The 16,616-nt window shown below is 46.8% G+C and overlaps 1 protein-coding gene across 1 annotated transcript; it reads right to left on the minus strand.

The window, feature by feature from the left end:
• Positions 1-13,402: 13,402 nt before the first annotated feature.
• On the minus strand, positions 13,403-15,138 carry SERTAD2 (SERTA domain containing 2). The gene has a single exon (XM_023512118.1). The coding sequence runs from the start codon at positions 15,136-15,138 to the stop codon at positions 14,194-14,196; it is 945 nt and encodes a 314-aa protein (XP_023367886.1). The 3' UTR covers positions 13,403-14,193.
• Positions 15,139-16,616: the final 1,478 nt, after the last annotated feature.

Here is a 16,616-nt window from a genome sequence, read left to right on the forward strand (position 1 = left end):
AAAGAAAGAAAGAAAGAAAGAAAGAAAGAAAGAAAGAAAGAAAGAAAGAAAGAAAGAAAGAAAGAAAGAAAGAAAGAAAGAAAAAATTAAAAAAGGAAATTGTCTGGCCTCCTTTCTCCAGGGCAGCCACCTCCCTTCTCTCACCCCTCCCAGCCCTCACCAGTGTCCTAGTGCTCCCTGAGTGGGGAGGGTCTGGATAATACAAGTGCTCAGGTCTAGGAGGGTACTAGATGCTTTTCCTCCCTGCAAGATGCCCACACATTGGCTCTAAGACGTGATAGCACAGGGAAGTCAGACCACCGACCAGGGGCAGAAAGGAGGGAGCCCTACTAACTATGGGGTAGCATAGGAGGTCACCCTCCCATGGGGAGCTGGTGATGACAGAGCCTACCTCCCTGGGTGATAGAGAAGCTTAAATGAGATAATTCATGAAAAACCCTCAGCCTATGGCAGACACAGGAAGAGATCAGGAAATACCTGCCATGGTGATTCCTCAACCCCATGCCCTGTCCTCCTGCTGGGAAATAAGGCTGTAGAAGACAGAAGGCAGACACTATTAGGATCTAATCCTTCCATTCCTTCCTTCAGCAGGTGGCTCCTAAGAGCCTGCCCCTCTGCCAGGTTGGGGACAAAGCCACACACACTGCAGCCCTCCCCAGCTCTACAATTAAGTGAAGGAGACACAATCATCAAATAAATATGGTGAGACGTACTATGAGGAAGTGATGCCTGAAGCATAGCAGTATATAATTGATGGAGAGAGTGATTTGTGTACTGGTCTGGAGAGAGCCAGTAAGTAGTAGAAGAAGATAGGGAAGGAGCTAGTGAGTGACTGTGAGGCAGACCTGGGAGAAGGGAGAGGGTGTGCCAGGCAGAGGGAAGAGTAGATGTGGAGGACAAGGCGGGAAACAGCAAGAAGGCTGGTGCAGCTGATCAAATGAGTGGGGAAGAAGGGAGGTATAGGATGTGACAAGCTGCTGGGGCCACAAAGACCACGACAAGAATTATGGATTATTCCAAGAAAGCCAGTGGAGGCTTGGCACCTGTGGCTCAAGTGGCTAAGGCGCCAGCCATGTACACCTAAGGTGGCAGGTTCGAATCCCCAGCCCGGACCCGCCAAAAACAACAATGACAGCTGCAACCTAAAAATAGCCGGGCATTGTGGCGGGCGCCTGTGGTCCCAGCTACTTGGGAGGCTGAGGCAGGAGACTCGCTTGAGCCCAGGAGTTGGAGGTTGCTGTGAGCTGTGAAGCCACGGGACTCTACCCAGGGGGATAGCTTGAGGCTCTGTCAAAAAAAAAAAAAAAAGAAAGAAAAGAAAGCCAGTGGAGAGGTTGGAGCATAAGACTCACATATCTCCCCCTTGGATCACCATTGTCTGGACATGCAGACATGCAGTCTCTCAGTTCCACTGCAAACATGCTAACCTTGAATCTACATTTTCACAAGGTTCCCAGGTGCTTATATTTGGAAGCTCAGGATGAAGGTATAGTTCCAGTATCACTCTGGGTGCTCTGTTGAGGATAGACATTCAAAAAGTGATGAGAGCATGAAGATCATCTAGGAGGCTGTCGTGAGAACCCTGGTGAGAGATGACGGGGATAGTGGAGGTGCTGATGGATCATACATCTGTCTGGAAGGCAGAGTAAGCAAGGTTCTTGGATGGAGAAGGTGCAGGTGGGAAAGGGTAGAGTCAAGAATGACTTTAGATGGCTGGCTGTGGTGGCGCAGGCCTGTAATCCCAACACTCTGGGAGGTCGAGATGGATGGATCACCTGAACTTAGGAGCTCTAGCCTAGCCTGAGCAAGAGTAAGACCCTGTCTCTAATGAATACAGAAAAACTTGCTGGACATGGTGGTGGGTACCTGTAGTCCCAGCTGCTCAGAGGGCTAAGGCAGGAGAATCTCTTGAACCCAGGATTTTGAGGCTAACACTATAGCACTGTGATGAGGAACTCTGGAGAATGAGTCAGTAAAGGGTATTGTATGTAAGAGCCAAGGATTCACAAGGGTGTCCCAACCTGCAGCTGCCCCAGCCGGTCTTCCTGCTACTACTGGCCATCAGCCACAAGTCATCTATTAGGACCCTCGGGGATCAACCTCAGTAGTGTGAGCCCATCTCCCTCCCACAAATCCTCTCTTGACCAGCCAGCTCTAGCCATGCTGAGGGACCCAGCAGGCTGGGGACGCTGACATCTAGGATTTAGGGACCAGAAAGTGCCTAGTCCCTCATTCCTCTCTGAGCCAACCCTGAGCCAGCCAGGGTTCCCAGTCAGTTTTCTAACCCAGTGTGGCCTGGGTCCCTTGGACAGCAGGGGAGTGTGTCCACAAGGTGGAAGGACAGAGTCCTGTGGGGCTACTTAGGCTCCAGCTCCCAGGTACCAGCTGTGCCATTGTGTGGTAGGAGGAAACTTCCCCTTTGCCTGGGAAGGTTCACTGAAAGGTCAACTCACAATGAGGCAGATTAATAAGAGAAAGAGGTGCACTGGAAGAATCACGGAGTGACTACTCAATATCCTGATGGGGTCCAGAAGTTTAAACACCCTCATATTAGAAGGAAGGGGGTGGGGGGAGATGAGGCACACAGGTGATTCTATTGAATGGCAATAAGTGTGTACTAGGGAGGATAGATAGATACTTGGGAAAATGAATGGATATGGGGAAACAGATTGACTTCCAAATGATTCACTTTGGAAATTAAATTAACCTGAGAGACAGGTATTATATTTAAAATAATTTGAGCCAAGTCTGGTTGCAGTTTTAGTTCTTTCCTACAATATATTGAGGTAACAGGGAAGGGGGGGAAGTCAATTGTTCTTTTTTTTTTTGAGACAGAGACTCAAGCTGTTACCCCGGGTAGAGTGCCATGGCATCACAGCTCACAGCAACCTCCAACTCCTGGGCTTAAGCGGTTCTCTTGCTTCAGCCTCCCAAGTAGCTGGGTCTACAGGCACCCGTCACAACGCCTGGCTATTTTTTGGTTGTAGTTGTCACTGTTGTTTGGCAGGCCCGGGCTGGATTCGAATCTGCCAGCTCTGGTGTATGTGGCTGGCGCCCTAGCCACTTGAGCCACAGGTGCCAAGCCTCAATTGTTCTTTTTGATGGGCCTGGTTTTGTGAAGACAGAGGGAAAGCCCCTTGCAAGACCAGTTGATTTTAAAGGACCTTTAATTGAAAATACTCTTTTTTTTTTTTTGAGATGAAGTCTTACTCTGTCACCCTGGGTTGAGTGTCATGGTATCATCATAGATCATAGCAACCTTAAACTCTTGGGCTTGAGCAATCCTCTTGCCTCCACCTCCTGAGTTAGCTGGGACTACAGGCATAAGCCTCAATACCCAGCTAGTTTCCCTATTTTTAATAGAGACAGGGTCTCACTCTTGCTCAGGCTGATCTTGAACTCCTGAGTTCAAGCAATCCATCCACCTCAGCCTCCTAGAGTGCTAGGATTACAGGCATGAGCCACTGTACCTTGCTTAATTCAAAGCATGCTTTATTAAGGAGTCATAATTTGGGGTGAAATTTCCTCAGCTCTTTCCCTGCTTTGGATAACTTGCCTAACCTTTCTGGGCACTAATTTCCCTTTCTAGATCAGTGAGAAATGACCAGAGAGGGCCTAGCTCAGGGCCCACACTTTCTGTAAAGAGAAAGTACTTTACAAATGTAGTCTCCTCCACTCAAATCTCCCTGAGGGGACAGGCCCCCAGCCCTTGTGGGGTGCCCTGCTCATATCACATATGTTGTTTGCAGACCACTTAGAACAAACGACTCAAAACTCTGCAGCCTACTCCTTGCCAGCACCACAGGCTTCCATCGTCTTCCCAGACATTCCTCCTCAGAGCACACTCCCCTAGGACCTGGCATCCCCAGCTCAGCCAGCCCAGGCAGCCTGTGCCTAGAATCTCCCTCCATACCTGCAGGCCAGCTACATACAGTCCAGGAGGGGCTGCTCAGGCCAACCTGGAAAACAGATAGACAACCTCTACCTCAATTGCACCTGCAACACTGAGGTCCTGGACCAGTGGGTGAGCACCCTAGGAAGTGACTCAAAGGTCCCCAGACTTTAATGAACCTGAGCCCAGAGTCCCCCAGTCCCACGAAACCTCAAAGCACAGGAGCTGGAGCCAAGTACAGAACATCAGACCTGGAAAACCAAAACCTCAAGAGGGCAGGGATCTTGTGTCACCCAGCTCCTAAGGTCAGACTCAGCTCTGGGACAGCAAAGCATGCAGAGACAGAGACAGAGAGACTGACTGGGAGGTCACAAGGGAGGAGAAGGGAGAAAAAGGCAGAGAGACTCAGAGATTGTGGGGGACAGCTTGGCACCTCTAAGATTTCTGTACTGGCAAGGCTGAGGGGCAGCAGTCTGGCTGGAGGGGGACGTGGCCTTTCTCAAAGCTGAGCTAACACAGCACGTGCCTGTCTCTGAAGAAGAATGTTTGGGTCAACGCCACGGGCAAGGCAGTGAGCCCCTAGGTGAGCTACTCCTGCCCCCTCAACTCTGAGTGTGTGTATTTGGGCCAGGGGGAGAGGGGGCCTCAGGGAGAGATGGGACAGAGACAAAGATCTGAATAGCTTTGGTTCCCACTAAGTCCCTGTTACAAAGAGCCAGGAGGATATGTGACTCCTGGCTCCATGGCTTGCTAGGGTCTTTATTTCTTCATGAATAAATTTCTGGCCAGTTTCTTTAAGCCCTGATCTCCCACCGCCCCTTCGGATGATAAAGAGTTTGGGCCTCACCTAGTTTCTTTGTACCCCTCTTTGCACCTCAGTTTCCTCAGGCCTGCTTGCCCAACCCCCATCAACTCAGTCCAGAGTCATCGTGAGAATCAAATAGGGCAAACGTATGTGAAGAGCATCTTGTGCCACTAAGCTATACGCAACTGTCAAGGATCATCATCATCATCCTGGCTGCAGCCTCTCCAGGCCCAAGAAGAGTCTGGATTGGATTGACTTGGAATAGCATTTCAAAAGCACTTGGCCACCTGGCACAGCTTTCAGGCACTCAGCTGGGAGATGAGTGACCATAAATCCTTAGCTACAGGCTGCCTGACTCCCCAAGCTGACACACAAACCCAGTGCCACACACTTCCAGCCATAATCACATCCTGAGAAAACAACTGAGAAAAAAGTCTGTTGGACCCTAAGCAGGGAGGGGACAGACTCTCTTGACTTCTCCCAGGCATGCAGGCCAAATCTTCCTGGGGGGGAGGGGGGAAGCTGGTGTTGGGAGACATTTCCCAGCTTGCCACCCCCCCACCCCCCAGCCTTCTCCAGGCCTGTGCTCCGCAGCCATTTCTTGTCACTGCTGAACAATAGGCCTTGCTAGCAGCTGGCAGCTTGGGCTGCCCTGCCTGGGAGGGGAGGGGAGGAAAGAAGGAGGGGAAGCTGCCTGGTGGCTGTGGGGCTGGGGCCACCAGCCTGCTGTGGAGGGGGTTCCCAGCTCCAGGGACAATGCCTGCATGTGTGCCTCAGCAGTCATGCACACGGCCATACCATCCCAGAAGTCTTGAAGGCTGGCATCTTTAGAGCAGGGCTCTTGTCCCACCAAGAGCTTTGGTAAAATCCTTGAGGCCTGGCCTGCGTGCTCAGAGATGCTAGCAGTACCCTCTGTGATTCTAATGTGCTGCCAAGGGGAGCCACAGCCTGGAGTGCTGCAGGCATGTGTATCCTGAATCCTTCTTTTGCTACTGGGTCTCAGAGAGGTGACATGACTGTCCCAAAGTCACACAGAGCCCTGACAAGAGAACCTAGGGGGTATTCAGCTCGGCAGAGGTCTCCTAACTCCTGGGCCACTGCTGGCCTCACCAGGACAGCTTCCCTTTCTTGCTCCACAAAGAGAGATGAAGTCACTTATCCAGGGTTAGGCAGAGTTAGGGATGGGATAAAGCTCACATTAGAACACAGTCTTCCGCCTCTCTCATCTTGCTCAGCCTCCAGGCTGAAGACAAGTGTGCTAATGGGGTTACACGAGTCAGAGAGACTCATGCTGCATTCCCAGTTCTGTCACTTGCCAGCTGTGTGACCTTTAGGTAGTTGCTTAGTTTCTCTGAGCCTAGACTCCCACCTCTGTAAAGTGAGGGTGATAAAAAAACCCACAGGGCTGGAGAGAAGGGGTCCTGAGAGCACATGCAGCAGAGCACAGCAGCGTCCGCACGTGTGAGTACTCAGGAAACGGCAACCCTGGGGCTGTCTGGCTTCATTCAAAGATTCCTTTCCAAGAGGAACAAAAGGATATTAAGAGCAAAGACAGAGGAGACAGTAGGCAATCTAGGACCCATAGCTGGCCACCATGACATGGGTGATATCAGGAGGTGATGGTTACCCTCCCCACAAAACAAACGTGCCTTCAGCAGTAAGATATCCCATTTTGCCTGAAGCCTTAACCTAAAGCACCCACTGAGAAGGGAAATCTGAACTTTGGCCTTGCCCACTGGAGATGTCCACTCTTGTGTGACTTTCCTAACTCCTCTGGCCTCCAGGCCTTGAACCCTCAGGACTCTCCTGGCTCCTGTGCTATACTCATCTGCCCAGGGGGGGATATGTCCCCAGTTGATGGAAGGTCTGTCCCAGCTACAGTCAGACACTGTCCCAAGTATTGTGAGGGTTGCAAAGATAAGGATTGGTAAACTTTTCCTGTACATGTCCAAAGGGCAAATATTTTAGATCTTAAGGGCCATATAGTCTTTGTCGCAACTCCTTAACTCTGCCACTATAGCATGACAGCAGCCACAGGTGACGTTCAGATATGTACATAAGCTTGGCCAGGTCCCACAAATACTTCACTTAAAAAATCAGGCAATGGGGTGGTGCCTGTAGCTCAGTGGGTAGGACGCTGGCCCTATACACAGAGGCTGGCGGGTTTGAACCCGGCCCAGGCCAGCTAAAACAACAATGCCCCCCCCCCAATAGCTGGGCATTGTGGTGGGCACCTACAGTCCCAGCTACTTGGGAGGCTGAGGCAAGAGAATCGCTTAAGCCCATGAGTTTGAGGTTGCTGTGATCTGTGACACCACAGCACTTTACCCAGGGTGACAGCTTGAGACTCTGTCTCAAAGAAAAAAAAAATCAGGCAGTGGGTAGGATTTGGCCTGGGGGTTGTAGCGTGCTGACCTCTGGCAAAGATAACACAGATTGCCTCTCTGTTAAGACAGAGAGGGTACAGAGGAAACTCAGGGCAGGGCAAACTAAGCTGAAGACTCACACACAACACTTGCTAAATGCATCTGCTGAGGCACAGAGCCCTGCAGGAGCCCAGAAGAGGTGGGTTTTGGCTGGGGCAGAGAAGGCTTCATTGACAGGCTTTTGAGTTTGGCCTTGAAATGATAGAATAATTTCTACAAGAAAAGGAAAGGCAGCTCAGCACCTGTGGCTCAAGCGGCTAAGGTGCCAGCCACATACACCAGAGTTGGCAGGTTCGATTCTAGCCTGGACCCGCCCAACAATGACAGCTGCAACCAAAAAATAGCCAGGTGTTGTGGCGGGCACCTGTAGTCCTAGCTACTTGGGAGGTGGAGGCATGAGAATCGGTTGAGCCCAAGAGTTGGAGGTTGCTGTGAGCTGTGATGCCAAGGCACTCCACTCAGGGTGACAGCTTGAGGCTCTGTCTCAAAAAAAAAAAAAAAGAAAGAAAAGGAAAGGCATGCGTAGGAGCACACAGAGGCTGGTGGTGCGTGTGGGGAGTGGGGCACATTCAGAGGATGAGGATGGAATGAACCTTGGACCCAGATGAAAGAGAAGAGAGGGGGAGAGCTGTGCTTCTCTCATGCCATGAAGAAGGGTTAACTACAGGGATCCTCCTCCCCCCCATCTTTTAATTTGACAGATGTCTACAAGGCACAGTTCTAGGCCTGAGAGGACAGATCTAACATTCATACTTGCATTTTTATTAAATCGTCAACACGTTCAAAGAGCTTTAGGAGCTATGACTTTACCTCATTCTCAGAAACAGAGGTTCAGTGATTTGCCGAATTTGTACCGTCAATTAATAGCAGGTGCTCACAATTCCAGACAGAAACCGCTCTGCTGAGCGCTGAGCCCTCATTTCTAGTTGCTTACTGAGCATCTGCACTGGCCGTCTGGGAAGCTCTGTCCTGTACTTCCCCCTATCAGGGTGCTCAGGCTGCTGTACTCTAGTGCCCCAAACTGGGTGGCCTGGAAAACAGACATAGATTTTTCTGGAAGCTAGAAGTCTGAGACCACGATGCCAGCACAGTTGGCTACTTCAGGGCTGAGGAAGCGCCTGCTTCACGCTGCTCCCCTTGCCGGTGGTTTGCTGGCTTTCTTTGGTGACCCCCAATTTCTGCCTTCAGTTTCACATGGCTTTCTCCCTGTGTTTGTCTGCGTCAAAATTTCTTTTTATAAAGACTTCAGCCATTGAATTAGGGTTCACACTAACTTCATTTTAACTTGATTATCTCTGTAAAGACCCTTTTTATAAATTAATGTCACATTCTGAGGTACTTTTTGGTGGGGAATGATAAAACCTCTAACACCTCCCCAAGACTCGTGGCCTATATTCCACTGCTGATAAAATAAAATCCTTGACTGGGTGTGCTGGCTCACGCCTGTACTCCCAGCACTCTGGGAGGCAGGAGTTCAAGACCAGCTTAAGCGAGAGCGAGACTCTGTCTCTACTAAAAATAGAAAAACTAGCCAGAAATAGTGGTACTTAACTGTAGTCTTAGCTACTCAGGAGACTGAGGTAGGAGGATCGCTTGAGCCCAGGAGTTGGAGGTTGCTATGAATACCACAGCACTGTAGCCTGGACAACAGAGTTGAGATTCTTTCTTAAAAGATTAAATAAGTAGGGTGGCACTTGTGGCCCAGTGGGTGGGGCACCGGCACCATGTACCGAGGATGGTGGGTTCGAATCTGACCCCAGCCAAACTGCAACAGAAAATGGCCAGGTGTTGTGGCGGGCACCTATGGTCCCAGTTGCTCAGGAGGCTGAGGCAGGAGAATTGCCTAAGCCCAGTGGAGGTTGCTGTGAACTGTGATGCCACGGCACTCTATTGAGGGCGATAATGTGAGACTCTGTCTTTAAAAAAAAAAAAAAATTAAATAAGTAAATAAATAAAATCCTTACTTCCCAAGTTTCTCACACTCAGTCTTCTTCCTTCACCAGTTGGGCCAGGCAAGGCTACATCTGATGACTCCATCAAAGACAGTCACCTGTTACCACTGGAAGGTGGCTGGAGGAGTCCAGATTACATGGTCAGGGGACATTTAGGGAGGATGTGTGATAATCACCGGAACCACTGGCTATTACCAAGTCAACTGCAGAGTTAGGGATGTTAGAGGCAGTTGTGGCAAAAAGACTAGTTAGGAAGGAGGTACAATAGTTGGCAGCAAGGAGGGAAGAGGACCTGAGTTGGAAAGCTGTGGTGAAGATGGAGAGGAGGTGGCAGAGGGAACAAAGTAGCTAGGAATGGGACTGTGCGTTTGGGCAGCTGAGCTGAGTGTGGGAGACGAGAACTGAGGCCTGCGAGGCTGCAGACCAGCCCCCCCAGAAATGAGACGGTGTGAGACAGATACATGTGAGGTGGCAAATCTTGGCACATATGAGCATCAAGAGCTCAGGAGATAGGCAGGGGCTACATTTTGGGACTCCAGAGGGGTTAGATTGCCCTGGGGAAGCACGCGGTAGAATGAGTGGAGGCTTGATGAGCTGGTCATGGGCCAAAGCCTAGGAAAAACAATGTTTTAGATGGGGCACAGATGCAAGGAAAAGCAGGTCAAGAAGGGTCCAAGAGGTGGGGGAAGAACCAGGAGAGAAAGGCGGTTCCTGTGAGCAAGAAGGTTCAGCAAGTCCAACAGCAGCGACTGCAGCAGAGGCCCCTGTGCTGGGCAAACGGCTGGGCTCCGATCAGAAGAAAAGTCAAGCATGCCTCTCTCATCTTTTAACTGTTTATTGTATAATATAAAACTACAAAAGTAAGACTGCTCATTTCCATGTACATTTAATCTGTCCAATTGTTTAGATTACAGCCCAAACCTACATGTGAATACAGCCATCTGGGTTCCGATGTAACGTCTGTAATATTGCATAGAAAAGGCACAGCTCTCAGGTCTGTGGGGGAAAGGTTTATACCTCCTTTCTGACAAAAAGCCCTCCTCAAAAACCATGCACCAGACACGGTATTATGTACATCTTTTCCAAAAACCTCGGTCATTCAAACATATGGTCTGCACTTCTCTTCCAAACTTGTTATCCCCAAAAGAAGTCCAACATTTTTTACTGGCTTTGTCTGCAATAGCATTTGATCCTGGCTAATTTTCAAGAACCATTCAGATTCACTCTTAGAAACATTGAAAACAATTGTACATAAGCAGGACGCACACAACTCTATGCCTCCAAGTGCAGGGCAGTTATAGGAAGTTAACCATTTACAGCCAGAACAGGTTAAACATACTCTTTTCGATATTTTCAGAATGTATAAAGATCCAATTTGTAATAGCAAGGTTTTCAAATTAAGACAATTCATATAGAGTAAGAATCGCTGCACAAAGTAGAGTCTCTCTCTTTTTCTTCTTTTTAACATCTGTCATTTAAGAAGGCCTCCCTGTGGTATTCATAATTCATTGTTTACCACAAAGGTGGTTAATAAATTTAAGCTTTAAAAATGATCTGTAAGTTGATACTTTGGCTTTCTGGAGCTTATTAGTTAATACATTTTCCTTGATTGACCTTAGGGCCATGGGGGCACTCCAAAGGGCTATGGCGATAAAAAGCTCAAATTGATAAAAGACACTCGAGAGGTGCAGAGGCGGCTCGGGCCATTTCTCACCCTTTGGTATGAAGGAGGGTGCCCGTGTGGTTGCCCCTTCTGTCATCCAGAAAAAGTGCTACTAAAAAAACTTTTAAAAATATCAACCCTTTGATGCTTGATTTTCTTAAAAATTTGGAGGTATTAAAACATTGCTCATCCATACCTTTTGCATATTTCAAATAGACCCATATTAGAGAAGAGAGTAAAAATGAATGTGGACTGTGCATACGATAAGAATACCAGGGGCCCTGGTGTGGACCCCCTTTAAATACAGATTTACATTCCTACAAGAGAATACATTCCTACCATACATTCTGCACATGTTACGATCCAGATGTTGTTAGAGCTCCACAGTAAAATAAATATATTTACACAGAAAAAAGGAATAAATAACTTATGGGGGAAAATAATCACTTCAAATTCAAAGCTCTTATGATTCTGCTCTCATCTTGTCACTTCATTGCACATCACTGTCAATAATTGTCCTCTCCCAGTCCCTGCCCCCAGCATGTCTCTCTCATAAAGGCACCTCAAGCTGCCTGCCTGGCTTTAGATGCCTTGCAATGTCTTTTACAGAGGAGAAAGCACCACTGCCAGGTGGCATCTGGAAGCACACCCCATACTCAAACTGGGACTTGGCAATCCCACTCTGGCTCCTACTCTTCCTTGTCAGGACATCACTTTGTAAGAACAGGACAAAAAGACAATCTGACCCCTTGATGGTTTTGTTCTTTCTAAAAATGGGCCACTAATTTTCCATGTCTTTCTTGTTAGACTTTGAATCAAGAATTTACAGCAAGGGTGTCAGAGTTAAAAAGTATTTGCCTGCTGTTGTTGAGAATTTTTGTTTTGATTTTGAAGCCCAGCCTTACAAATACATGGGAGTCAGAGAACCAAGTTTGGGCAACGCTTCTCTGTGCGCATTTGAACTGTTGCCCAACATATGGGATTTGTTTAAACACAGGATTTGCTAATCCAACGAGAGTACAGTTGTTCTAAGTTACTGTAAATCAGTTTCCACAATGGCAAATCAACTGCTTTACCCGGTTATTGTTCGGAATAATCAACACCATTGTATATGTGTACGTATGTAGATGTGTGCAGCATGTGGTGATTCTCCGGGTACTCCAGTTATAAAAAGCACAGAGTCTGGGCAGACTTGTTCCTACAAGAAAGGGAAGCTCTTCATATGGACAGGCACAGTGACACTGGAAGCATCTACAACAACCCTCACCTTAATTATATGGTCCCTGGTCCTATCAAAGGCAAACAACACATCTGTGGCGGTCAGAAGTGTCTGTGTGGAGGTTGCTTGTAGGAGAACAAGTACAATTTGATCAGTTTCTCAGTGCTCTACTGAGTTGATGATTAGCCATTAAAACACATTCAAGTGGGGTAAAAAAGTAAATCAGCATGTAGGAAGATTTTATCATATCATACAAGAATCTTTTGCTTTGACGAGCAGTTCCTTCATCACAAATGTATTTGCTTTTGCCATGTGCATTATAAAAATAAGACTATTTATGGCTTGTTTAAAGTGCCATTTTATAAAGTTGTCTTTTTTAATTAGCCAGAAAGACCCAATTTTATCCATGGCAAGACGTGAGCAGAATTGGTGACTGAATATTGACAAATGACCAACAACAAAGACAACAACAACAACAAAAATCCCATAATTTAAAATTTTTAAATAAATATAAAAGTTATTCCTAGAGAAGCCATCTGCATAACAATATAGGTTGTAACCTGCACTCAACAGCTAAAGTACCATTGGAAGAAAGAAAAAACTGAAACAAAAAGGCCATAAACAATTTCAGCAATAAGCATGATACACTGCAAACGTTTTAAAATTAAATGTACACAGTTAGGAATAAAAAGCTAGTTACTTCTCAAGTGTGTCTTGGGGGTGGGAGGTGGGGGAAGGAGGGGAAACATGCATAGAAAGTCCTGTGTTTGGGGGTAAAATAGCCTTGTCGAGTGTAGTTAAAGCAGTTGATATAAGAAAGCAACCAGATGAGAAGCTGTCACAGAAGGTGAGGAACTCCAGGTTCAAGAGTCAGGGATGTTGTAAGAGTGCATCCTGGGCCCGCCGAGGTGAGCAGAGCTCACTGTGGGGATCACGAAGATGCCACTTTCAGCACTTAGCAACAGAGGGAACAAAAGCTATAGGGAAAGGAAGCTGCAAAAGACAATTTAGCAACACGATGGATGCCTTCTGGGGAGATTTTCTTCTTTAAGAGCCCTGAGCATTGCACTAGGGGCTTAGTTCCATGAAGAGGTTGGTTGCTTATCACAAAATTTTGTTCAGATGTAAAATTTCAGATCATTGTAAAAATTACGCCAAAAAGGAAAGAGTTGGATTTCCATTTAGAAATTAAAAACAATTAAAAGCGCAAACTTGGCATAAATACACTTTAAAGTAAGACTGGTAGCCTTCCCCTCAAAAAAAGGGAGTTAAAAAGAACCATCATGTAAACCCAAGCTCTGAGGCCTTCTCTGCCAACTGCTTAATGCAAGTTTGATGAGCAGACGCGGCTCTGGCTTTGGAAGTCACAGTACTGGCGGGTGTTTGTGCCAGGGGTCAGTGCTTGTGAATTGGGTGTGATATCACCTGGCCCTTTCTTAAAGCGCTATGTGTGTGTGTATGTGTGTGGCTGTGTGTGCCCGTGTGTTTGCATTGGGGGATATCAACTGCAGATTGATTTGATCCAATTTTTTCTTGCACCATACACATATAAAACATCACAACTCTATAAAAGTACAAGTGCAACTTGTACATCTGAAGTTTGCAGGAACTATGTGAGCAAATCCTATCAAAATAGCTATCTCATATGTATAAACAGCATTTGTTTTTAGAAAAACAATATCATAAACTGCAGAATCTGTACAAAAATATAAAATAAATTTGGGCAGCAGTTTTCTAAACAGCCATGTAAATGCAACACTTACGAGGAGTAGTTAATGCCTCTAAAAAGGCTGAATTGCCAAGTCAACCTATACAGGGCAAAAATGCCAAAAAAGGTACTGAGATTATCTAAATAATATATATATATATATTTTTCTTCTTTACCTCTTGCAATAAAACTTATAGAAAAAATAGACAAATATGCACATGCAATGTACAGCTTTTCCAACTTAATCCTTGTGCTTCACTTGAACTGTTTATTTTTGTCATTCAACATAGCAACGTTGTCTTCAAATGTATTCTTTCCTATACCAGGGTAGTAGGTTTCTGAGGAACCACTCAAAAAAGCATATTAAAAGTGGTCGTACTTGGATGAAGGCACTCCAACTCTGCTCAAAGCAAAAACTAGTGTGATCCTTTTGTAAAATTTTCTTTTTCTCTGAAAAAGGCAAGCAAGGGTGCATGCACAGTGCGGAGAACTGTCAGGGTTGTGGGAACACTCCAGGGTCCCTGGGTCTTAGGACCCAACAAGCACCTCCATGATGTGGTCCAGCTCTGTGAGGTCCATTTTGAAAGGCTGACTCGGGGTGACAGGCTGACTGCTATAAGGAGCCAGAGTTTTGAGGAGGTCGTCGGCTGACACAGGGGCCATTTTTGAGGCTGTTCCTGATGAGGATGTGCAGGGGTCAAAATCATACATGGACGTATCAATGTCGGCAAAGAGGATGTCATCCAGGGTCAAGTCTGTCAGGAAACCCGTGGGTGTGGTTATTTCGAAGTTCCCAGGCAGAGAGTCTATCAGTTTTGCATCCTCTGTGCGGCTCTCTTGGGGCCCCTCGGGTTTCTGGAAGCTGGACTCACTGGAGGACCCTTTCGAGCTGTCAGTCACTGTTGTTGCAGCCTCTGTGGAGGTAGATGTGGGACAGAGCTCCTCGATCTCGTCCAAGGCAGAGGAGAAGCTGTCCTTTTCTGGCGGGAGGGCTGGAGGTGAGAGTTTGGTAGGAGCCGTGGGCTGCACGGTCTGGGAAGTGCAAAAAGTGTCATCGTCATCCTCGAGCAGGGAGGCTGGGGTGAGGCAGGCCTCCAGGGATGTAGTGCTTCCGAGGTCGCAGGGGTGGGCAGAAGGGGACCCAAGGTGACTGAAGGCAGGTGGGGCCTCTCGGTAGCTGTCACTCAGCCCCTCAGCAGGCTGGGAAGAGGGGGTGAATGTGGGCCTCAGGCTGCCTTCCTGTTTGAGTTCCTCCTGGATCCGCCTCAACATGTTGTTAATTAAAACGGTCTTTTGCAAGCTGGGCTCTGTCAGGGGCCTGTGGTTATAGAGTTTCATAAGGGAAATGTTGAAGATAGTCTGGCGCTGTAAGGTGTAAGACACCTTGGATGGACCGTCAGAGGCAGACACGATTTTGCCTTCCAGCCCATCTTCATGCTCATCAAACTTCCGTTTTCCTCCTTTACCCAACATATATCTGCAAAGGAGAGAGAGGAGGAAACAGCATTAATCACATGAACACTGATTTCTGCCATTAAAAAAAAAAAAGAGGTCAAGACTTTAGTTTCTTGCCCAGGGTTATTTAGAAGAACAGAAGGATTAATTGTAGGGTGGAGGAGACCTTTTAGGAGAAGAGAGAATTACCTTTGTATACCCTTGGAGTAATTTTTTATCACTAGGTAGTCTGGTGAATGTATTTCTTGAGAAATGTGTACAACATAGACAAGTTAAGGGTTGCCAAGGAAACCATGATTTTGACTTTCTCAGCTCATGTGCTTGCTTTCACATGCAGGTTCAATTCCTTCCCCCAAATGGATTTATTTTTAAAACTCAAGAAAACACAATGCTATGACCTAAACAGATACAGGTGTCATGAATTATAATTTGAACACATCTTGAAGGATTGAAAGAACCAAGTTAAAGAAGGGGGAACATGTATAATTTTGGTAGAACCGAGTGTGCTTTCAAAATCCTTTTTCCTTCCTCATAATGCATGGAGTCTTTCTGACTGTTTGGTAACATGTGGCCTGTGGCACTTGGCCTGTGTTAAATGACCAGTGACTGAGCTGCCACCGCTTTTCATTCTAGAATCAAGTGGAAGAATGCATACTTCCCAGCCTAAGTTTTTCCTTGGCTCAATTGGTCGCACTGTTATGTGTGAATGAAACTGGATTAGTTTAAAGTAATTTGTTCTGAATATAAGCATTGTTGTTTGTATACTTGAGACATTTCATAACAAAATATCTACTGTGATTCCTGAGATACATACGCAATCTAAAGAAACAATGACCTCAGGTCTCAAGTCTTGGGAATTTAGCAATGAGTTAAATTTTAAGACTGCAGTGAAGAATGGCCCCATTTCCCTGCATTCACTGCCCAGGCTGTGTCTTCTCTTGCTCTGGCCTTAGTGAATACTGATCTTCACCTGGTTCGTCACCTTCCAGAGCATGGTCCTTCTGACGCTCCAAGGTCGGGTTACCTAGTCATCACTTACTTTCAGAATTTCTATTGTTTAAACAGAGCAATTTCAGGTCCACTAGCCCTTCTCTCACAGACTTCACATTCTAACCATTTAATCAGAAATTTGTCCTTTTGCTGTTCAGACCAGAATATGTGGTTCTAATTAAGCCAGGCCTATGTTGGCTCCCTTGCCCCCTCTCTAACACTCTCAGACATGTATTAATCCTATCCTCAATGTGGCTCACTCTTTCTGATGTCTTCATACATAAACAACTGCTCCATAGGAATTTTTCTTCTAACTGCTGCTTACCTTTTACTGAATTGCTTCAGCTGATTGGATCACGTCTCATTAATCCTTTACGAACCCACTCCACACCCACACCATCTCAGACACTCTTCTGTGCATAGTGGGGAGCCAAACATGAATAGAGTGTGGTCTACAAGAGGCTAAGTATCTCGTTCTACACTTTATCCTAAAGGATACTGGTCTT

The sequence above is a fragment of the Otolemur garnettii genome, unplaced genomic scaffold, assembly GCF_000181295.1.
Source record: "Otolemur garnettii isolate 467f Iridium unplaced genomic scaffold, OtoGar3 scaffold00024, whole genome shotgun sequence".
NCBI lineage: Eukaryota > Metazoa > Chordata > Mammalia > Primates > Galagidae > Otolemur > Otolemur garnettii.

Coding starts and splice junctions, on each gene's coding strand:
- SERTAD2 (XM_023512118.1), bottom strand. CDS start 15,138: ATGTTGGGTAAAGGAGGAAAACGGAAGTTTGATGAGCATGAAGATGGG.